This window comes from Ptychodera flava, chromosome 8 (assembly GCF_041260155.1).
Source record: "Ptychodera flava strain L36383 chromosome 8, AS_Pfla_20210202, whole genome shotgun sequence".
Taxonomy (NCBI): Eukaryota; Metazoa; Hemichordata; class Enteropneusta; family Ptychoderidae; genus Ptychodera; species Ptychodera flava.
Window position 1 is genome coordinate 36,277,626 of NC_091935.1, and position 24,856 is coordinate 36,302,481.

The 24,856-nt window shown below is 36.6% G+C and overlaps 1 protein-coding gene across 1 annotated transcript in view; it reads left to right on the top strand.

Annotated features, from left to right (window-relative positions):
- LOC139138095 (E3 ubiquitin-protein ligase rnf213-alpha-like) overlaps positions 1-24,856 on the top strand; it is a 129,142-nt gene that overhangs the window by 98,937 nt on the left and 5,349 nt on the right. The window contains exons 41-63 of the mRNA XM_070706319.1: positions 1,189-1,292; positions 1,394-1,582; positions 8,316-8,567; positions 11,184-11,295; positions 11,953-12,333; positions 12,921-13,022; positions 14,100-14,201; positions 14,790-14,840; positions 14,985-15,194; positions 15,389-15,470; positions 15,959-16,073; positions 16,919-17,075; positions 17,851-18,046; positions 18,471-18,562; positions 19,567-19,624; positions 19,815-20,014; positions 20,714-20,849; positions 21,047-21,121; positions 21,757-21,946; positions 22,603-22,807; positions 23,312-23,392; positions 23,559-23,765; positions 24,041-24,130. Of these exons, the coding sequence (XP_070562420.1) occupies positions 1,189-1,292; positions 1,394-1,582; positions 8,316-8,567; positions 11,184-11,295; positions 11,953-12,333; positions 12,921-13,022; positions 14,100-14,201; positions 14,790-14,840; positions 14,985-15,194; positions 15,389-15,470; positions 15,959-16,073; positions 16,919-17,075; positions 17,851-18,046; positions 18,471-18,562; positions 19,567-19,624; positions 19,815-20,014; positions 20,714-20,849; positions 21,047-21,121; positions 21,757-21,946; positions 22,603-22,807; positions 23,312-23,392; positions 23,559-23,765; positions 24,041-24,130 (3,387 nt within the window). The remainder of the gene's footprint in view (positions 1-1,188; positions 1,293-1,393; positions 1,583-8,315; positions 8,568-11,183; positions 11,296-11,952; positions 12,334-12,920; positions 13,023-14,099; positions 14,202-14,789; positions 14,841-14,984; positions 15,195-15,388; positions 15,471-15,958; positions 16,074-16,918; positions 17,076-17,850; positions 18,047-18,470; positions 18,563-19,566; positions 19,625-19,814; positions 20,015-20,713; positions 20,850-21,046; positions 21,122-21,756; positions 21,947-22,602; positions 22,808-23,311; positions 23,393-23,558; positions 23,766-24,040; positions 24,131-24,856) is intronic.

The following is a 24,856-nucleotide window of genomic DNA, read 5'->3' on the forward strand; positions in this document are numbered from 1 at the left end:
TTTCATATGTGAATTTTGGGGCCAATGTTTAGGTTAATGGTCAAAACATCTTACTTTCTGAAATCAGTATTCCTAAATAGCGTTGATATTTTAAACTTAGTATTTCCTGAAGATAACATCGATCAGATTTTGATATTGCCGATTAGAAAGTAGGCTTTTGTAAATTATGTAGCAAATATTCCCTATTTGGTTATTAAAATGTTTATCCAAACGTACAGTACAGCTTTCGCTAGAGTCCTTGCGGCACTTCATATCAGCATCATTTCACCTCAGCATCGCATCAAATTAAAGATGATCGCATCACATTGCATAGAATCGAAAATCCCTTCACAATGCATTACGTTCATTTCCGCATCACACCATCTGTAGATGTCTAGTAAAAAAGAGTTGAATGCTCATACTAAAAATAGGATGTTCATTTGAAGAAAATCCGCCAGAACCCTGCCCAAAAACAGTTTATTTTAAGAGGCCGTAGGCTAAAGGTAAGATATTGTTTTGGGCAACTCTCAAGCCTAAAGGAAGAAGCGTAAGTTGTTTTCGGGATATCGACCAATCAATGTGCATTTTGCATAAACCCTCATCCAAATTTCTCTACGAAAAATCAAGAAAGTCCTCAGCCGTCATCACCTGTCTCGGTTCTTGACAACACTAACATCTTCATTGCGCTTTCAAGATCTGTGTTTGCATATGGCACTTTCAAATTCCCACGTCAACTATTGCTTCCGACTGTTTATCAGTTAACAGTCACGGAAACTATTAAGCAGTTACTTGCTTTTTATGTGTATCAGCGTCGAAGTAATGCATACCACGTGACCGGGGAGTGGGGCACAATTCTCATTTATTGCTAAGATATCAATAAGTCTGATAAGGCTTATCCAATGCCTTACTTTCTATTTTATATGTCTTCCTTACATTATTTCAGATTAAGTTGAGAGTACAGTGTCATACTTCTTTAACCGGTTCCATGATGCATTGCGCACTATGGTATACAAAGCGTACATTTCTCATAGAACTTTTAGCCGTAGGGTTATTACGCATGGTATGTTACTCATAGAACGCTATGGCAGGTTAAACCCTGACCTATATTTTCGTGGCCGATGAATACAAAATAAACAAGGTATCACTTATTGTTATTATGGACAACAATATATGACTATATCGTGTTAAGGTAAACTCTTCTCATTACAGGTACTTCAAAATGACAAAAAACAACTATCCAAAGCTGAACACATGGTAAAAATTCAAAGATTGCTGAAAACCTGTAATAAGAATTCAATACTGCGATGTTTCGGGTAAGTTATTTCTTAACATGGAAGTACTTGTTAAAGCGCATTCAAATGTACGTTGTTACGATTACAATTAAATTGATAGATTCACTTTCTCTTTTATTTAGAGTTACACACTGTGCTGCTGGCAAACATGATGTAGTTGATCCAGTGTGGTTGTTTTGTGGCCACTTGTGTTGTGCAAAATGCTTCAATGTTCTCACAGCTAGACCAGAACACCAGCGAAAGTGTCCAATGGACGACTGTCAGAAAGAGCTGCCAGTTAGCTTCCTTGCATCAGAGTCACCTGAAATAAGGCAAGTGTTATGAGCATCAACAGTTCAATGAGTATAAAGACATCATGCAAAAAGTGTGTTTGACTGCACAAATCATTCAGACAAAATTGACATTTGCTTTGAGTTTCTTGTGTCCATGCATCACGGGTTCAAGATGAGATATTGTTCAAATTGTCTATATGGACTTGCTAAAACAAAATACAACCAGATATGAACTGAAAATGATCACATGTTTTAGTATATATTTGCAGTTGTCTGTAATAGTGGGCTGACGTCTTGTTTTAGAAGCATGCCGCTACGCTGTCACAGTGTTAAGTTTGTTTATACTGGATCCCAAGTAAATAATAACACATCAACTTGACCTGTTGTTGACCTCCGCATAATTACTTGAGTGACTGGTTATATGCACAGGACTTATGTTACAGATTTTAAGTTTTGACAGAATTACATACTGAGTAATCAAGTAATGACAATTACTGCTGATGACTTGACAATTATTGCATACTTTTGGACTGTTATGAAGTTGTGTAAGAGAATTGTACCTTGACCTGTCTCACCTAGTGACTAGACAAAATTTACAGAGAGATATTATGCAGACTTAATCATGATGATCATTGCAGTAAACAGTAAAGCAAGATGAACATTGTCAATTCAAACGAACACTCAGTTGAGTAGAATGGAGTAGGGGGGGGGGGCGTTCTTCAGGGTTCTCACCTTAGTCCACTTTTATTTATTCTTTTCATTAATGACATCTCTGATAATCTTGTGTCAGATTCGTTACTTTTTGCCGATGACATGAAGATTTATCGTATCATTGACTCTTTAATGCTGCAATCTGATATCGATAGAATTGTCAGCTGGTCTGACACTTGGTTATTGAATCTTAAGGATGATAAATACCTTTTAGGCACTTTCAGATTTTTATTTTTTTCTCCATTGTACATGTCCCAAACCCCATTTTCTGAAAGCCCTGATATAGAGCTATCCGACCAAGCACAGTGCACGGTCATTATTTGCATAAGAGTCACGTGACAAGCGTTTTGCTGAACCTTCCAAAAACGGTTTTCCCGGCCTTATGCGAACACGCTGCAGATTTCCGGTTGGAATTTCTTCATTGACAAGCCTTGACAATATCCTTCAAAACCGTGTCTGCGATTTTTTCTCGGAGGCTCCATTCAAATTATATGGCGTGATAATTAAAATTCCTTGAAAAGCACCTTCGTCCAACACCTTTAAGAGCGCATTAAAAAATAACAAAGGCATATAAAGGAAATCCCAGACACGGATTTTGAGTTCATTATGTTTCCAATAGACGGTGTGAATTTCAAGCAGCTAGTGTTTGTGAGCGCGAATTGACGAGGTGCCAAAGAAGGGTACTTCATTCACACATTGAATTCGAGAAAAACGCAAAAAACATGTTTTGATACTTCTACGCTACGGCATTTGATAATTAGACGTGCACGAGCCTCAACACGGACATACTTTGTTACCAAGTGATGATGTCGGCCGGGAATGACAGTTGTTCAGAGAAAAAGTCCCAGGAAATAAAATAAATCGCGGAAAACTACCAATTTTTGGAGCCTTGCGTGTCGACACATCGCCACAGCGAATGGCTTCAGTGGGAAAAACAATGACGTCAGCAGTCATTACTGATAGCGGGCGTGTCCTAAATTCATATGCAGATAAGCTTGTTTGCGTTCCCCAGATCACACTCCCCTCACACGCTATATGGACATTGCAGAACCGTAGACTTGATAGCGTACTATCGCACTGATTGCAAAGTTAATTCTAGGACGCGCCATTGCGCAATAAAATCTCGAATGGCCCTCATTTCTACGTTTGACGCGCCACTATTAAGGGCGCAACATTATATGAATGGGTCGATCACGCAGAGTTCACGTAGTTCATACATTCGCGTAGCTCCCCGAAGGTCATTACCTCAGTCATAGTGTGACATGTAAAACGATTCAGTTACCTATCAACCTTTGCAATTAAATACCCACTACAGCATATATGGTGGTACATAGGAAGCTGGGTAGAAAGGACTGATGTAGGGGCAACGGTGTTTTGGAGCCGTACGCATGTGGCATGGCCGATGAATATCACGGCACTGGCCGCTGCGTAAAGGTGGAAAGCTAGTCGACACTCGGATTTTTAACGCCGGTATAGTGATGACCCCAGGATGATCGGGCAGTCCCTTAAATTGAAGCGTTTGCAACGTCTACCGTCATACAAACGAAACGTTGAACACTGCAAGGAAAACGTCCATGATCGTTTTGAAGAGCAACACATTTTAGGTCGACACATCTCGTTTTCCAGAGTAGCCAGGTCTTTGCATAGAACAACACCGCTGTGTAAAACCCTTTGGCCAGAACCAATGATCGTAAATTTGCTAATACATACGTACGAGTTATGTTTAAAAGTTGATGTATCGATCACTTTATTTAGGTCGTACGGGTTACAGTCTCGTGCTATATCAGTGTATGAGTAGCCTAATTGTCGATGCGTGCAAATCGAGGGCCACTCTCGGAGAAATCCTACCGGTGCGCTAAGCTTTGATCATGATCGTTTCCACAGTCAAAATCACAGTCCTTAGCAATTTGTACAGTTGTTCAAGTCCGACATATCAATAATTCATCACATAAGTTACGTAAACAATTGAATCAAACCAAACGATTTGCTGTTGCCATTATTGGGCCTGTTGCGTACGTACAAGCATGGAGGTAGTAGAGAGGGACACCTTTGCAGTAGGCTTGGTTGGTTACGGGGGCCCGATCTCAAGTATTCTCCTTTTCTTGACTTGATAGACTATTGTATTTTCTGCAGAAAATTCAAGGTTTTTACATGTGTGATGATGATGGCCCCCGATTTTCTAAAATGGCCCCCTTGGGACAGGAGTTGGGGCCAACAGTGGCCCGTTGTTTTTAAATCCTAGAATGAACACTGTGTAATTGTTTATCTAACATTGCGAGAAAGACGTCAACCACCGTAAAGCGGCGTGTGCAAGCTCCGACCAACCCTAAGCAAAGAGTGATAAAACGTCGCACTGCTGAGAAATCGTCGTTGACACGATGTCTTGACCACACTAAGAAAAATGACTTGCTCTCTGGTGTAGACTATGTCTGGAACTGTACGAATACTTGTTTATTGGACTAGGCTTCGACAAACATTTAATTACGGTTTATTGTTTACAGACGGAAGTAATCCTGGTGTTTGGAGAAGTCACAGCACGTCATTATGTAAATTAGCTAGTGCAACGCAACGTTGTGTCACTCAAGATGGATTATGGAAATAGCAATGCAAATGTGTCCACAATGTTTAAAAAAGCTCCCCGATTTAACCGGGATAGCCACGTGCATTTGTTTTGATTTTTAAAAATCGTGAATTACACGGAAACCATTCCTTATCTTGAACTGGCGACACATCTCAATTCTGGGTCTTACTTCAAGGCGTATTCTCTGAGAATTTTGAAAATTTGACAGAAAAATGAACAATTTGGTATTTATCTCCTTAATCCTACTAATTGTAAAGTTCTTACTGTTTCATTGAAAATAAATGTTCATATTTTCCCTTACAAACTCGACACTCATGCATTGAGTAGAGTCAGTAGCATGAGATATCTCGGTGCTATTATTGACCAAAGATTATATTTTGTGACCATGTAAATAACATGATTCAAGGTGCTAGAAAAGCTCTCGGTTTTATTATGAGGAATAGCCATTGTATTAACAGTGAGCACGTTTTAAAATTATTGTGCTTTACCTTGGTAAGGTCTAAGCTTGAATATGCTTCTGTTATTGGAACAGTATAAGTAAACACCCAGTCTGATAGAATTGAAAGAGTACAGCCATAAATTTTAACATTTCTTCATAAAAGAATTATTGGTTTTTACAGTGATGACATGACTAGTTGTGCAATATTTACAATTTACAGTCATTAATATCAAGAGGACTATTTTTGACCATATATTTTTATATAAATGCATAAATTAATGCGAAGTTTAATGTTAATGCTTTAGCTTCATTTTTTAGTCTTCATGTACCAAGGTTTTCAACGTGGCGTACTACTTTGTTTCATGTGCCATTTGGTAGAGTTAATTGTGTTCGTGACTCTCTTTTTAGTAGAATTCCGAGACAATTTAATTGCTTTTAAACGAATACAATGACATTGATCCTTTTTCTGTAAATCTAAATGGTTTTAAAAATGTTTTAAAACATTGTTTCTCAGTATTTGTTAAAGTTTGTTCGTCTTGTCTTCATGTTTTAACTTTGTATCTGCACGTTTACTAACAGTCTTCCATAAATGGCCTCGGCTGTGGATGTCATTATTAATAAAATAAAATAAAAAATAAAAAAGGACTGACATTGAACCACAGTGGAGGCACTGTGATTGAACAGACAAGATGTGTACTACATAAATGCCAAAGTATATATCTGTAAGGACCATCTATTGTGTGTCTGGATACTTCTAGCAATAAACCCTGTGTGAAGTGTGTAACATTTACAGCTCTGCAGTGTACTGATATGACTGCCGAAGACTTGGTGGTCAAGATGGACCATCCAAAATAGAATCTGGTGTGCGAAATCAGATAATTGTTGATGGTCTTTTGAAGCATGACCAAGAACCTAAAAACCGTTAATTGCGTCACAGAACATCTGTCAGATCAATATCAGTTAATCTGTAGCAAGTTTCATCAATCACTAATTACAAAACTTTATTTAATATGAATTGAACAGTTTATTAACTTGACATTGCTCAATGCTTCATGGGACAATTATATGTCTATCAGATCAACATCTGTAGCATGTTTCATCATATGTAATTCTGTAATTTCAAAATATGATCACTAATTACAAAGTGCTTCACGTGACAACTAGATATTTATCAGATTAATATCTTCTCAGTACAATAAGTTATCTATGAGATCAATATTTGTAGCAGGTATCGTCAAATTTGGTGAAGGAATTTCGGAATTATATCACTGATTACGGAAGTTTATTTGACATGTAAATGAAAAGGTAATTGACATGGCACTCACAGTATCATCACAATGATCTGAGATTGTCATGAGCGAAAAATTTGATAAAATGCTGTGCAGTATTTATTGATATATGTCGACACAGTCATTACTGTCTCCATAGGAAACCATTATGTGAAAAACATTATATTTCATAACTTCAATAATTTGCAAGCCGCAATAACCAAAATCTTATCAGTTCTTGTCATTAGCATATGGTACCTTTCTACCCAATCTCACTTGAATCCGTTCAGGCGTTTTTGTAATATTGCGTAAAAAGACAGACAGACAGACACTGACAGACATACAGACATCGCTACGACATTGGCTCACATGTGTAATCACGTGAGCTAAAATTGAGCTGGAAATGAAATTTTGTGACAAATAACTACATACACGTGGTCATAATGGACAGATGTCACAGCCAGATAAAATGCAGAGTTGTCAATTTTGCATCAATAGTCACAGTGTGCTTTTTTTTAATTTTAGCATTTTGTGTAATTTCTGTCAATTTAGTTGACAATGTTCTGAAACTCAGAAACGCCTGACTTGCTGTTAAAATTCGTATGCTAGTTACTAAATTGTCTTCATTTAAATTGAATGTAACAAATGATATTGTTTTTCTTTATGTTGCAAGTTCAAATTCTTCAACAAATCCTCTTATACAATAGCTTTTGTATATTTGGTATACATACTTTTGAGATATTCCAAATGTATGTCAAGAATGATGAAATAATTGATGTTATAATATTGAGTGGTTAAAAATCACCTCATCACGCAAATCACTTTGAAACTTGTTGTACAGTATATGCTTGCTCTCAAATTGAAATACAACTAAACCACAAATATAATTGCAGCTTTGAGTATTTTCTGATCAGGTTTAGCTAAAATGCCTCAGAAATGGTCTGCTGTTTTAGCACTTTAGGCAAACCTAAGAAGCATTCTTGAAAACTGGTTCTCAAAGAGTAAAGTTGACAACGAGGAACAGTTTGTGACCACAAGTAAAATGTTATGATAGATTGTCAAAAAGACATTTTGAGTTATGCGGTTGTCTTGTAATCAGTTAATCATTAATTATATGCAGGGGTCGGATACAGTCACATATGCCACGTGGAAAATCGGCTTGTTTTTTAAAATTGTGACCAGAAGTTGTTTAAGATGTGAATGTTTTTATGTAGTTTAAGGGGATGTTAAATCCCTTTCGTATCTGCCCACCAACTTTGTAGGACAATCCCTCTTTCAAAATTTCCCCTTTTCTCACCCCTTCATACTGATTTTCCCTCTACCGATCACAAAAGCCCCGCCTTCCCTTACCATATAAGAAATTATTTCCTCTGCCACAACTAGCATATGTATACTATGGTGTACACAATAGCATTTTCACACTTGTTTGTACAATTATCTTGAAAGTGCAAACCCATGCGAAGTGTGGAAGCTTTCCCGAAAACTGTTCAAAAGCTTACTTGCTGCCAATGGACTGTGCTTTGGCTATTGATTGAAGAAACAATTTGGCAATCTTAGCAAATTTTGTCTCCAAGGACGTTGTTGGTGAAAACCAAACGGTTTGCCAATGTGTGTTGGGCGGCCTAATAATAAGCCAATAGGTAATTTTGATTGTCAAAGGACAAAACTACACTCAAACTTTGAAATACCTCAATCATATCATAATAACAATTGTTTTTGTTTTTAATAAGCATACATAATGATTGTGTTCTGGTTTTCTTAATTAATCAATAGGCTAGCTGTCAAAAAGCTGAAGGAGTATCGTAGGAGATGCAACACTTTCTTCCTTGAATTGGTATCATTGGTGTATCTGCAAGACGATAAAGCTCAAACTGAGAAAGAAGTATTTGACAACTTATTCCGCTATGTCATTGCACCATATGAAGATCTAGAAGGGGAGAACCCATCTGCTCCATCTAGAGATGTCGATATTGAATCTACACTTCCGGTTCGTTCTTTCATTCTTCGACGACTCCTGAAATGTTGGTAAGTATCATTGTTCAGCACAGTCTTTTAAAGACACGGCATCGGAGCTATTAATCGAAAAAGCTATTCAGGGAGCAATTTCTGTAGGCAGGAGAATTTTACTCTTGCTTGGGCAAGGGACATATTTATAGTTGGCATGGAGCAGACTTTAGTTTTTGTCGGGCAGGGCAGATATCGATTGATTTGCCTGAGGACCAGGATTTGAAACGAGGAGAGGGGGAGTTACTTTTAAAACGGGGACAGAGGAAGTTGAGCCTATTTATAAAATGAAATGTGGGTATAGTCTGACTCCAGTATATGTCTGAAGCGGAATGTTAATTTTAATGTGGAAATTTTCTTACACGGCAGATTTTTATCATCGCGAGGCAGGTGAGCTTCATTTCTGTAGGGAATTGATAAAATTTAACGAGAGATTTTTCAAGGGAAGGAAAAATTGAAAGCTGTTTTCGCCCCCAGGGCAGGGGAGCTTCAAAAATTCATAATGGGGAGGGGAAACAGGCAAAAATATGTGGGGAGTGGGTAAAAATGAAGTTCGAGTGCGGGAGGGTAAGTCGAACATTTTTAGTTGGAGGGCAAATCATGAGCAGCTAATTAATTACCCTCTTGACTTAAAATTAGTCGTGCTGCACAATATGTTTAAACATAACCAGATGTGAAATGAATGTGATAACGTGGTTTCCAACAGGTTCATTACACAGTAGTACGCCCCACAGAACAATCAGATATGTAGTAGATTTCATCATTGAATATGCAAATGAGCTGTTTAATAAATTGACACTGCTCAATGCTTTATTGGACAATTAGATATCTATCAACATCTTTACCACGTCTCATCAAATTTAATGCTGCATTTTCGGAGCAATATCACTAATTACAAAATTCATTAAATATGCAGATGAACCCTTAATTAACTTCATACTACTAAATGCTTCACAACACAGTCAGATACCTGTCGGATCAGTATCTGCAGCAGATTTCATCAAATTTGGTGCAGTCCTTTCGGAGTTATATGACTAAATACAAACCTTCATTGAATATGCAAATAAGCTATGTATTAACTTAACACTGCTCAGTGCTTCATGTGACAATTACATATTTATCAGATCTATATCTGCAGGTTTCACCAAATTTGGTGCCGTAATTTCAGAGTTATATTATGAGGTTATTACGAAAATACCGCAAAGGATGCACGAGGACATTGGCGCAGCGTATCGCCCGACGCGAAGCGGAGGGCGATGCGCGGCGGCAATGTCCGAGTGCATCCTTTGCGGTATTTTTGTAAGAACCTTATTATTATACATCTTACATAACTTATCGGGGCATCAAAATGTCAGAGTAGTGACCGTTTTCGTCCAGTGTGGAATGCTACCTCGGACGCGCTTCTGCAAGTTTTGGAGTGTGTGCACTACAAACATACCTACGTACAGAGCGTGCGCGAGACTTGTTCTGGCACTCGTCCAAGGGGTCCCTTGAAACCGTTCTACAGTGAACGCGCAGATACAGCCGCAGGGAATGGGGCGCCTTGAAACCGTACGTGTTACGGAACGGGCGTTCCGTACGGCTTTTTTAGCGCACGCTAAATTCTATTGTTCTCGATGGTAGATGTATAATAATACTAATTACAAAGTTCATTAAATATGCAGATGAACCCTTAATTAACTTCATACTACGAAATGCTTCATACCATATTCAGATATCTGTCGGATCAGTATTTGCATCAGATTTCATCAAATTTAGTGAGTCATTTCGGAGTTATGTGACTAATTACAAAACTTCATTTAATTATGCAAATAAGCTATTTATTAACTTGACTCTGCCCAATGGTTCTCAGTACAATTAGATTTATCAGATTAATATTTGTTGTAGTTATCATCAAATTTTGTGTAGGAATTTCAGATTTATATCACTAATCACAAAAGTTCATTAAATATGCAAATGAGCAGATAATTCACATGACATTCACAGTATCATCATAATGTTCTGAGATTGTTATTTGTGAAATGTTTCATTAATTTATGTGTAGTATTTCTTGGAACCCATATATGACAAAAATGATATTTCGTCATTGATATGCAAGCCACACTAACCAATATCTAATCAGTTCTTGCACATAGCACATGTTACCTGTCAACCAAATCTGACTTGAATCCGTTCAGGCTTTTTTGAGTTATCGTGTAAACACACACACACACACAGACACACACACGGACGGACAGATAGACATCGCTGTGACATTAGCTCACGTGTACACGTTAGCTAATAAGGACCCCTTTAAAATGCTTTGTTCGTATGCTGCACCTGGGCATGTCCACTGAAAAATCTATATACTAGATACTATATACTAATCTGTACATCCGCAACCCTGTTAAGATGTTTAAAATGTTGACACTTCAGACTTCACTTAACAGTTTTTATTGATTAATCGTGCAATCATTCAAAGTTTGTGTGACGGTGATGATGAAACGGTCTTCCAAATAGGCAATGAATTCGTAAGAAGAGCCATGTCATTCTTGGGATTACAACTAGGCTGTACCTGTTTATATTTTTAACTCATGACTGTTTTTAGATGTTGATTTGATATCCCCGATTTAAAAGTTTAATCACTGTTTTCATTAGCCGCAATGAAGTGGAACATAATCTGCAGCGGTATTTTGAAGAACCGAAGGAACTCGAAGAGCAGACCAAATCTATCATAAGTTTGTCCATATTATATGTGCACTGTATAGAAGTAAGTCAAGCCTTCATAAGTCAAGTCATTAGCATACTTGTCAAACAGGGCACCATGTAAGCGATGTGATCTTTAGAATAAGAACAGACTCATTCACATGTGTTGTGGTTTTTGTAGCTTGTGTAATAATTTGTTTCATACAAAAAAACAGAAAATCCTGTGATAATTTCTGATTGTCTACCTGACGTGTGTTCGGTTGAGTATAATGGCTGATCAACTTTTCCCGATATCTTAGCATGAAATCATAAACATGTTTTATTTGACACCAATCCTATCATATCATGCACCAATATAATTAGACATAAGTTATATCAGATTCTGGGATGTCTTAGAAAAACGTTGATGTATTTCTTGATATTACAATCAGCCAAATGATGTACTCTTTAGCTTTACATATTACTGACACTGTTTTCGTAGTTTGTATGTTTCCAAGTGTTAAAAGTCATAAAGGATATGCTTGTTTTCCAAAGTCTTATGTCAGTGATATGAAAATGCTACCTTCCGAGATGAATGTTTATGTACAGAAGAAAGAGAAGTCGTTTTACCAGATGACGTTACTACTATTCCCCTAATTAGGCTTTCGAAACAATACATACCAGTGGAAACTATTCGCAGGGAATTCATAAAAGGCAAACTATGTTTTCAAAACCCTTTTAGGACTCTCCGACTCTTCAAACACTTGCGATTGACGATGTTAGGAGTGCTTGGAAGAGGATGCAGGGATCTATAGAGATTGCCAAGACATCAAATATATCATCATTTGGACCAGACGATTTGAACGACGTAGCTGTGTTGAGACGGTTTCTTACAAATGTTGCTGCGACAATACAAGACAACTACAGAGATGAAAGATTTAATGAACAGCAGAAGGCCATGCTGGAAATATCAGAGGATTTTGTACAGAGATCAGGCAACAACCTATGTTCAATATTTCTTCTCAAAGTTCTCTGCAAAAGATATGGTTATTACTTCCTGAGAGTAATAGTGCAAGATGAAAAGCTCAAGTGGATAATTCCACAAAACATGCAGTCTGCACAGGTAATGCTAAATTCATACTTGTCTAAAATGTTTGTTTCTTATTCGAGTAGACCAAAAGTGAACAAATGTCTGTACGCACAAAACGCTAAAATGCGGTCACTCATATTGACTTCTTAGCGATTATACAGAAAACGAATTGTTCACCATCAGCCTTCTCTTTTGCTTTGAACGCACCGTACGCCTCGATGCCTTGTCCTATAAATCGTTAGTGTCAACTGTCAAATTGAGTACACAGTTTGCGTAGTGGCTCATATTCTTGAACATTAACACGATTCGAAATGCTACAACATTTTGCGGGGAAAGCTCGGGAAAATAAGTTGAATTATTTCATTAAGCTTATAAACATATCCTATATATTAAAGATGTGGGTTTTTTTTGACGAGTACATTGTGTCCCATACTTGAAAAAAATGTTTTAAAGGATTTGTTGCTATATGTGTCAGATAAGTACAAAAAGTGAAACGGAGGCAAATTTGAGCCCAAATTTACTTTTTATTTGAATTCCCATTTAAGAGGGTTGCAGGGGACGTATTAAATGGATTCGTAACAGTAAGTTTTCAGCGAGAAGTTATCTGTTTCCTCACTTAGAGTCACGAAGTTGATCCATTTGCGATAAAGGGCGAATCGTACATGGCAATGAAGGATCAGATGTCATCAATGGGTAAAGGTGGTATTCAGACACTGAAGAAGGTATGAACAAAATCTGCGCAATTAATGATCAGAAAATTAAGTTTGTGACTCAAATGAAAGGCGATAATATTCTATTAAGAAAGCAGACCTCTAAGGTTGGAGAACATTCGAACTACCCCGAATTTAGAATGCAGCTGTATCTCAAAACAGTATCAAATCATTGCATTTCACATTTTAAGGACTGCCCTGTGAATGCCTTAACTTGTTGAAATAAATCCATCCTACATTTTGTATGAGATAACTTTGGCGATATAATTTCTTAAGTCTTTTGCGTAATGACTCACGTGTTATACCCGTCGATGTATTGCACAGTTTAGTAAATGCTAACACAGGAATCCACAAAAATATTGTTATCATTTACTAAATTGTGAAATACATCGACGTGTTATACCCGTCGATGTCTTACACAATTTAGTAAATGCTAACACAGGAATCCACACAAATATTGTTATCATTTACTAAATTGTGAAATACATCGACGTGTTATACCCGTCGATGTATTACACAATTTAGTAAATGCTAACACAGGAATCCACACAAATATTGTTATCATTTACTAAATTGTGAAATACATCGACGTGTTATACCCGTCGATGTATTACACAATTTAGTAAATGATAACACAGGAATCCATACAAATATTGTTATCATTTACTAAATAGTGAAATACATCGACGTGTTATACCCGTCGATGTATTACACAATTTAGTAAATGATAACACAGGAATCCATACAAATATTGTTATCATTTACTAAATTGTGAAATACATCGACGTGTTATACCCGTCGATGTATTGCACAGTTTAGTAAATGCTAACACAGGAATCCACAAAAATATTGTTATCATTTACTAAATTGTGAAATACATCGACGTGTTATACCCGTCGATGTATTACACAATTTAGTAAATGATAACACAGGAATCTATACAAATATTGTTATCATTTACTAAATTGTGAAATACATCGACGTGTTATACCCGTCGATGTCTTACACAATTTTGTAAATGATAAGAACATTTATGTGGATTCCTCTGTTAGACATTTAATCACATTTCCATTTTCTTCTGATTCGCAGCGATTGTCTTCAAACAACTCTGATGCCTTGAAGGTAGAAGTTTTACTCTCTGTCTATGCCCAAGCGACCCAAGAATCACAAAATGCACAACTGGATAGAAACGTAAATATCTATGTTCGGCTCAGTGTTGATTACAAATGTGTAATTTTAATGTGTTCATGCATTTTATGTTTCATTTACATATGTTCTATTGAGAGTATCAACAGTAATGCATTCTAATATCTTATGCCTTATATGCATTATTTTATGCATATCTAACACCAGTTATGGAAACTTGTCAATATAGGCATGTTGTGTGAATACCAAATAAATCACATAATTTTTTATGATTCCCATTAAGAATTACAGCAAAGAGTATATAGATCGCCATTCTCAAACTTGCGCAGACCGATTCCTTTTTAAACGTAGCACAGAGGACGTGTCAATATAGTTGTATCAACATAAGAATGTACAAATAGATACAATGGTAACACAAATGTGGCAATCACATACTTTTATTATATGCTTGAAAAGGACAATCGTGGTACTTTTCTTATTAAACATAAAGTAGCTTCTTCAAATTAGAACATATACTAGCCCCTAACGGACTGGGTCATTCACTGACTTCTCATCACATGCTTGCCATATGATTGACAAATGTACTACAGTTTGCATTGATCCTTGTATTTTTATATTTTCATTTACCTACAGAGAAAGCGTGTTTTCAAAGACGCTATATCGTCAACAAGATTATCAAAGGAGGTAAATACATGCACAGTCATAGCCTTCCTTTTCAGGACTGTAAACCAAATATGATAAAATATTACAAATATGCTTTTGATATCATTTGAATTGTCATAACTAATTCGAGGTATTTACGTAATATTTACATCCATTCTCCCACAGGCACAAGATGACTTCAATCATTTTATTGAAATGATAAGTGAAAGCCAGCCTTCAGGCTTGATGAAATTGATGAAAAACCAGCAATATCATGAAGAAAGTTGGCTGATATCAATCTTGATACACTTTTATGCAGTTATGGCTGTTTATGGCAAACATACAAAAAAGCTAATTCCGTTGGCTGGTCTTATAAATTGTCCAGTTAAATTGAAGGTAAGATTTGTTTACCAGAGCTTTATAATATCAAAGTGTTTATTAGGCAGACTGTTGCCTCACATACAAACATCAAGTAGCAATATAAACTAAGGTGATTCAACAATAATCGAAATATCAAGTCGAAAAGTAAGATGAGCAACAAATGACATTTTAAAACCATACCGAATAATGAAGTCTGTTGTATTTTGTAGGAGTGTTATTTGCCAGGCATGCCTGATGATCAACGGCTCAAAATTCAGCAGTTTCAACAGGTTCAAATTGAAGGATGGCAGAGTAAGTTACAGACTCACTATAGTTAATTGTACTTTGAGTAGTTGATTTTATGTAATTCTTAATGTCCATTACATCTGCCAGTTTGCTGCCATTATAAAATCATAGAATTAGATTCGAAAAGTTACTGCAGACGTAGTCCCTCCACCGTGTACCACACCTTTGCATTAGGATCAATTGGACAGAACTGCATTTATATTGTTTTCAAAAGGTTATTGATTGTTATGTTTTGGATCTTACAAGCATTGTAACAAACTAAGATGATGCCATTCACTTAAACAACAGACTACTAGTGAAGAGGTAAATCAAGATTAATTCAAGATCCCATATAATACATTTCAATTGTTTGTTATTTAAATGTGTTATATCTCATTTAGTCATTAGGATTCTCTATTTCCCACTATATGTCATTGCAAAATGGTGGCTAATAAATATTCAAACAAGGATAAACTAGTTTCAGATACTGTGCCTTTGTTCTTTGTTCTTTCAAGAATGCAGATATGGTCATCCGTACTTTGTGGACAAATGTAGAAGACCATGGGAGCGTGATACTTGCTATTGCGGTGCAGGCATAGATGAGGAGCCCACAGACTACTTATCAAAACAGTGTGTGAAAATACGGCTAGTCTTCAATCGGGTTCGAACCCACAACATATGGCATCAGTCGCCTAGCGGAGAGGCCACAGAGAACCGCTCGGCTAAATCCCACTCCCAAAAAGGGTGGTTCAATAGCCGCCTAAGTTGTTACATTTTTCTGACTGAGACCGCTCCACACGTTGTAGAGTTCGTGAAGCACTCGCGCACGCATGCTCACTATCACACATCGCACATACAAACTTTATCGAGGCGAAGAAACGAATTTCATCGCTTTAACTGGGCGAACGATAACCTCGGGTACAATTCTGTCCACCAGCAGAGTTACCAACCCAGCAGAGTTACCAAAAGTCATTACTTGCATAATAGCACATTAGGGCTTAGCCATTGTATTGTTGCAAATCTCAAAATGATTCTACTTCATCGTGGAAATGCTAATGTCATAGTACCTATGTTATCACAATGAGACAGTGATCAAAAACATATGATGATGAAGCCGGGTGTTACAACAGATGCACAATGCTATTGGGATAACGATGGCGGCGGTTACATGTACCAAAAAGAAACTAAATATATGGTATAGTGAAGACTTTGATTATAATGAAGCCGCTGTGTGAGGTATTAGTCAGAACAGATCTTATAAAATTTTGCCTTGCATGTGAAAGACCAATAGAAATATTCAGACATGTGACATGAATGTCATTGCATTTCTTGCAATAATTTTGCTTTGATTATTTCACATTTATATGACACTAATCATTTGTGGCATTCTTTTTATTGGCAACTTACCGTAAGTTAGATAGATTGTAACAGTTAAAGATTGTACGAATTTCTTCCTTTACCATCTACTTTCTTAGGACACAGTTGGTTTTGGTTGGACACATATTAGGGAAACCCGAAGACCGCGAGAGTGAACTATCTGTAGGACCTCGGACACGTCCACCAATTCAAGTGGCTGTTTCACGATTCATGACCCATGCGGCAATGTTATTTGCTAGTTACAGAAAAGCGGAGGTTGTAAAAATGAATTTAGAATCTTCTCTCTTGCCCAAGATATCGTATATGCATTAGTTCCCAACCATTTCACCTCAATTTTGTAAAATTCATGTCGCCAAGAATTACTATTTCAGTGTTAGCAGTTTTGTTTTCCATACATTACTTCTGTACGTGATTATATTTTGAATGACATTCATGGCCAGTCCAAATTATTGCAGAGTTTTACTCGTACGTTGGTATAGAAGGTTTTGGGATGAACCCAAACTTTGATTAGACACACACTCTGCGAAAATTCAAGATGTTTAATATTAAAAACCCGAAGAACAAAATACAAGGTTGAAAAAGTTGGCTTTTGATGCAAGTCTCCCGAAGAACGTTTGTATCTAATTCAGAACAAGCCAAAGAAGATCACTATCAACACAAACTCTGCATTTTTTGTCATACGGTTTAATAGGTAGAAACCTTTTAATCATAAAAAGTTTGCTCTGATATTTGAATTTCAACGTTGTAGTTTGTGCGTTACATTTAAATGTTCGTACACCTAACTTTCATGAGTACAACCACGAGTAGAGTTAGCGCTTGCTTGTGTTCATTAGAGCCAGCGTGACCAATATGGTGTGTTTGCTGTTGAAAATGAAAGATTTTCCCCGAGATCACCACTATTTTCTAGTTGAAGGGTAATTTAACAATACCTTGAAAGCGAAAAATTTTAAACTGTTTCAATTTTACCATATGATGTAAAAGGTATGTCTTTGACAACATTTACCCATTATTTGTTGTGCTTCCCCTTCAGGATGTAACACCGGCAATACAACGAGATTCCAACGACAGTACACTTACCAACGAGACAGTCATAGACTTTCTTTACGGCCACTTGCGTAAAGATATCTGTCTATTGTCCAAAGCTGCAGGACAGAGTATGAGCCATGCACAAACCATTTTGCACATCGTATTAGATGAAATAGTCAAGCTCTGTGACCAGCAGGATGGTGAGTGCACCTGTGCCTCTTATGGACCAATATATTTAAATTATTGACTGACATGTCTGTCTATCTGCGTGTGTGCATGTTGGCGCGATAACTCAAGAATGGATTATCGGATCGGAATCAAATCTAATATATAGATTGTTTTTGGAAATGAATAGAATTGATTATTTGTAAGCGGATTTAACCCGCATAACATACTCATTTCCATAAAAAATTGTCCAGAAATCAGATATTAAGAGAAAAAGACTGAAAGACTGTCAGAGAACGCATATGTTTCAAAAGCGTGTTCCCTGAACGATCATTTGGCGAAAGTAAGCGAAATGATTATAAATATAACTGTCATCACCTTGTAGTTGAATTTCCACTTTGTGTTCGCACTGCATGACGGTTAGGCAGACCCTAATTGTTTTTCCTTCTATGTTTTCAGATGATTCGGAAGCATTCAGTTTTGACAGCAGTGAAGGAAGGGCAGAGTGGGAGTCCAAAGTTATGAATTCTGTGCTAAGTCCCCTGACAAAGGTACCGGTATTATGGGTGTCTACTTTCTCCACAAACACTCTGCATCCACTTTAACAATTATCTAAAAACTTGAAAGTGAAAGGATCCTTAGCTCCACACTCTCTTTATATCTTTTGGGACGCACCTTTGTATTTGTGGATGGTGTTAAAATTTGATAAATAATATTTGTTTTAGTGACGGCATTTTCGAAACCAACTCAACCACTTGATTGTAATTGCCGGGACAAATCTACATGCCCCTTGAAGGTAACTGTCAAGTCAAAAGCATGGTTCACACGGCCAAAGTATCAACGGAAGACAACACGGTGAAGATTTACTTCGGCTTCACTGATAACACCTTCAAGATGCGCTTCACTAACCATATGCAAGCATTCCGCAACGAGAAATATAAAAGTATTTACAGAACTATCAAAATTTGTGTAAGAACCAAATCTTTGACATTTCATGGTCAATTATTGACAGAGCATCGAGCTACTCTAGCATAAGCAAGCGATGCAATCTCAGTATATCAGAAAAGCTACAAATTATCAATGCTGAGAAATCTAAGCTGTTAAACAAACACTCTGAGTTGGTTTCAAAATGTCGCCACCAAAACAATTATTATTTATTAAAGTTTAACACCACCTTCAAATAGAATGGTACGTCCCAAAGATGTAAAAGAGAGTGAGGGCCTAATGATCCTTTCACTTCATCTGTCTGATGATTGCACCGAGGATGCACTTAAGTAACAGATATTATTAAAGTAATATTAAAGTAATATTTCTTGAAGTAAATTGTATTATATATATATATATATATATTGGATACACATATATATTTCTTTGTGGGGACCATCAAACGTTTTCTCGCCAATGGCAGGGGGATCCAAATAGTTTGGCTAACGTCATGGGTGACACGAAGAAAAGCCGATGAAATATTTTCTCTTCAGGCCCCCTGCCATTAAAAATGTTCGTTCTCTTATGAAAAGACGAGCGTGACTTTAAACTTTCCTTTTGTGATTTTAAGGACTTGGAAAGAAGACTGGAGGATGCAATAGCAAGAACTATAAGCGCTTCTGGATTAGGTATAAAAAGCTTTCATCAGTAATCGACTGTTTCATCAAATAATTCTTAAAGATCAGGGCCATGATCACATGCTCTTCTCACTATGTCTCTGTCATTTATCTCAAACATCTAGTCTTCGATTCGTTATGCCTGATTTCTTTTGAGATAGTTTTTTGTTTGAAAGTTTTCTGTTTCAAACAATTTACCTAGATGGATTCTCAACACTGAAGATGGCGTTTGAACTGGAGGAAACAGATCTAACCTTAAGTCAGCCAGTGTGTTGGACCCCTGTATTGTGGGGATATCGTATCAAGCCTTCTTTAGAAACAGTTGGAAGGGTGATTCAAGGCATTGAAATGGACGCCACAGAGAAGCACAAGTATCCTGTGTTGTCTGAATTCATTGATTGGGTAAATATTGATACATAATATACAGATACGTGGCAGTAAATGCTGAATAATCTCACAATATCTTGAACAATGATGGAAATTTACAAAATTGCAACATACTGCAAGTCTTGAAAGTTGACGTAAAACAATGTTTTATATAAAATACCCTCAACAGGGTTCACCGAAATAATGTTCACAGTGTCTTGCGTTGATCCGTTGGCAAATTTGAACGAGGCACACCATCTAAATTGAGACGCGTTGCCAATACTGCCAGGCGTGATTAACGTATTATCAGTCCATAACAAACAAATTAACTCTGCGAAGGAGGGTACCTAGCCATAACAACACCACACATCTACACTCATACCGCTCTCCACAACGCCATCATTTGTAAACGCAGTTTGTGCAGATCTAATGGCGTTTTTTGCCATGTCTGACCTCCTTCCAGACATTTTTCAACTTTTGCATATAATCCATAGTCCATTTTCTGCACCAAGAGTTTATGTTTTGGAATCTGACAAAGTAAGCTTGGCAGTGGTGAATTTGTGGCCCAGTGGTTTTAATCGTTGACTTGTTTGTTTTAGGTATCAGAGTTTGCAAGTTCCAATATGATAGACTGATTTTTTAAAGGATGAATTACAAATATCTTTTATACATCTACAGATCAATCGTTAACCTCACTACTTATGCTAAAATCTATTATCTATCCAAACTCTATAGGAATGCCATTTGCGTGTTATTCGTTATCTACCAGGCATTATTCAACTGCAAAAAATACTGAAACGAGCTTATCATCTGAAAATAAGCAAGCAAGATGCTGATGAGTGGCCTGTGTCAAAGTTCATCGATGAGTATGGTAGGAAATTGCTGTATTTTTACATAACTACCACAACACGACTTATTCCGATACATGTCTTTCACTTGTGTGTTTTTACTAAATCTTTGTTCATCGATAGTTCATTACATTTGTAGATATTCTGTTACATGCTGTAGGCCTTTTTTGTAGTGTAGTATTCATAATGTTGAATATCAATCGTATCATTTTGATTTCAGGCCCTTCTAACCAAAATATTGAAGAACTTGTCACCAATTTTTGCAAAGCTTGGAAATTGCTAATGTTTGAAGAAGGTACGTCGTTTCTCTATTATGCATAAGGTAGCAGTGTGATGTGTTTGTTAAATTGATTGTTATGCTTATCTAGCGTTATTATTATTTTGACACAATAGAGACGAAACATGCTTAAACATAAGACTTTATCACAGCAATATTTAATGATGAAATACACGATCAATAAGTCTTAACCATTTTGGTCATTTTAGCTTCTGAGTTTCACACATTAGCTTCTGAGTTTGAACTTATTTCCTACCAACGCCATCTGTACGTCTGTGTTTGTCTATCATTTTGTTCAATATCTCAAGAAAGGGATAAGTGGAACAGTATGTCAGTATGTCTATTTGCATTTGAATATAGTTGAATATACCCAAAATGTCTTTTCCGTTGTTTTCACTACACAAACTTTTTTCGACTTAGGCACACAAAGACAGCATTGTTTGAGATGCAGCACACTTGGATGATACATGTAACTTTCGTGCAATAGTAGCCAAGATAGTAACCAGATAGTTTTGTTTAATGTGTGAACATTATCTCTCCTTATATATACAAACATTACCTGTTTGTATATGGAAGGCGTTCTCTACATTCGAATAGTTAAATGGCTCTTTATATTGACTATATGATTTAATTCTACTTTATATCTTTAACAGGTCTTCAGAAATGCTTACCGCATGAATTTCAAATGAATAATATCAATGATATCAATCCTGAAACAACAAAATTATCGGCGATACTGCCTACAAAACGTGGAAGAGGACAATGTGTGTTAAGTTTGGTAAAGGTTATAGTTGACATCCAGAATAGATTCCTTGAAAGCTGTTCTAGAATCATAGATGTCAGGTGTGTATACTTTTTTTGAAGCATTCACAACATTGACAGTATTTTCATGTTGCCATTGATAGTATTGCAATATCGCCTCTGTGTGCCAAACTTACACGCCAGTTTGTAACCGAAGAGTCCCGAACTGCTTCTGTTAACCACTCCGTTTTCCGATCGCCATACCATAACTGCCGGTCGAATAATTTAGTGTTGTTTGTTGCGTCGTGTAAGCTTACCTTCCGTCATATTTACAAGAATGTCACAGCGTTTTTGAGCTTAAGTTGACATACATGTCATAATCATTTTGCGAGCATGCAAATCTCTCTCAACTATCTTCTATCATTTTTCTTGGCCACGTGACGACTGATTTGCCGGTCAAAATGACTTCATAATACGTGAGATGTTACAAACACCATTGTTGAATCATTGCTTTAACATATTGTACTTAAGTGTATAATAAAGAAGAACGAAGCTTTTATTCATACCAAGCACAGTATGTTTATTTCATTCTCGAGTTTGTGAAGAAGGCATTTATTTTGTTTTCATGTATCTTCTATATTGTTTAACTCCATGACTTTGTCCTGCTGTTCTTGACTATTCAGCATAACAGATAAAGTTTGAAGGTATGGCAGAGCAATGTTGTAATCCTAAAAGCTAATTCTAAATCTTTTTTTCAGCAACCAGAAAGTGAAACTATCAGATGTCAATGCAGTAAACCTCATCATGTATGACCCAGACATAGACTTAGAACAACTTTTGATGCTGCACTCCGATTATTCACTGGAGTTCGGGAAATTGACACCCTTTACGTATTCTTTGCTATCCTTTGAAAGACAAGTGATATCGTCATTCATTCATGGGAAAGCATTGGTTGAGAGAGAGGCAAGTATACGCTATTTGCCACACTGGGTAATATGCTTCAAATTCTTGTCTGCGCTTTTTTCTCCAAGTCTCCATTCATATTATAAGGCACGACAATTTCCATTCCTGGAATGTTCCTTCGTCTAACACCTTAAATAGTGCATAAAAAACAAAGGCATATAAAGGAAATCCCTGACACGGACTTGAAGGATATTACCAAGGCTTGTCAAATCATAAATTTCAACATGAAGTCTTGCAGCGTGTTCGCTAAACGGAGAAAACTCCGATTTTGGATGGAACAAGGTCATTTTAATTGATTCGTTTATTTTCTTTTGGGTATCGCATTGAATGAATTTGTTATTCTTCTCTTATCAAAACTATCGCAAGGGCCTCGGATCATGGTAGGTATACTTGATAGGTTAAATCAATTGAATTAGGACTATATTACAGAAACCATAATTATAAATCTGGCAGTTGTATTGTTTTCTTAATATTCAGTCAACTTATACAATGTTCTGTCAACAGGACTTGTCCCTTGAGTTCTTGGACAGCATATGTGACAAGACTGCCTTTGATCGACTGAGAAGTAGTGCTGCAATAATACAAGTAGGTTTTCACATTTTAGTTAGATAGTTTCATTCATTACTTTACATTGTTCTGTTTTCTTGTAGAATTTAGAAAATCTTTCATCATTTGCTCGTTTTCAAGTAAACTGCCATCCTGATTTTATGTTGCTACAAATCAATCCTTTGTACATCTCTATTGCCTGTAGAAGGACCTTGCACCACAAATTGAGAATGACATAATCTCAGAACTACGAGACCAGCATAGTCTGCCAGACTTGTGCACTTCGTTAAGGAACATTAGTCTGGCAATCAACATAATAAGTACTTCTGGTGGAGATAAAGAACAGTCCATTCAAGATTACCTTTCAGACGTACTTCATCTTAAATCAGAGGACAGTGTCTTATGCAAGCAGGTATTAGAACAATTTGTACTCCTCGTACTCTCTGTACACTTCGGACCAATACCTGGTCATCCTTTTAATCTACTGACCTTAAATGAGGATTAGATTTATTGTACAATGTCTTTTATTATGAAAGAGTATGAAATCACAACGCTACTCACTTGTCCTGAGTTATTTCATGAATATTTTTATCTTATGACTTGGAAAATTACCGAGTACATTGCACTTCAATACTAGTCTAAACATCCCGATTTCTTTTCTATAATTATGTACCTATACTCTTTCAGGCAAGGAAGAACTGTACCCTATCGCACATAAAAGCTTTGTGGCACATACTTTCTGTAGAAAGAGCAAAACAGTTCTTACAGAGTGAATTGGTAAGAATATAAAGAGACTATTTTGATTCACTTATCCAATAAACATTTGTATTTTTTCATCTAACTTTGTAGAGCTACAACTACTGCTTCGCATATTTAAAGCAATGGAAATGCCGACACTGGTACTTCTATTCCAAAGTCTGTTTTCTATGTTCGTTCCCATCAATGATTATTCAAAATATACTTCCAACCATGCTCTGTAAAATTTGTTGACTTTGATGACTACTTTTGCCCATATTAAAGTGAACATCATCCCGAACGAGAAGTATGTTAGGAATCACCGCAATTACGTCCTGTGTAAATCAGAAAATTATCTTGTCCTGTAAGGTCTGGACAAAATGCTCTGCGTATTTCCATGAATATAAGCATATATCTTCTCATTGATACCATACCTCTCAGCAGTAAGAGACCCGCAAGAAAAATTTTGGATCATAACATAAATCTGGTCGTTCAGTTTTTGCGGTAAAATGTGGTATGCAGATTGTAATAAAAACCTAGCGCATTGTATTTTGCCCAGCCCTTACATTTCTTCATCCCAGGTATTTCCTTGCGAAATGTACTTTAGCATTGTTTGAGTATGCAAATGAAATAATACCTTTTACTTTATTTACATAAATGCTCATTGACCTAATTTACAATAAAATCTAATCGATTTAGTCACAGCAACCTTTCCTCTTAAATTTCATGCTTTTATGCCTTTCACATTTTATTTGAAGGAATTTATTC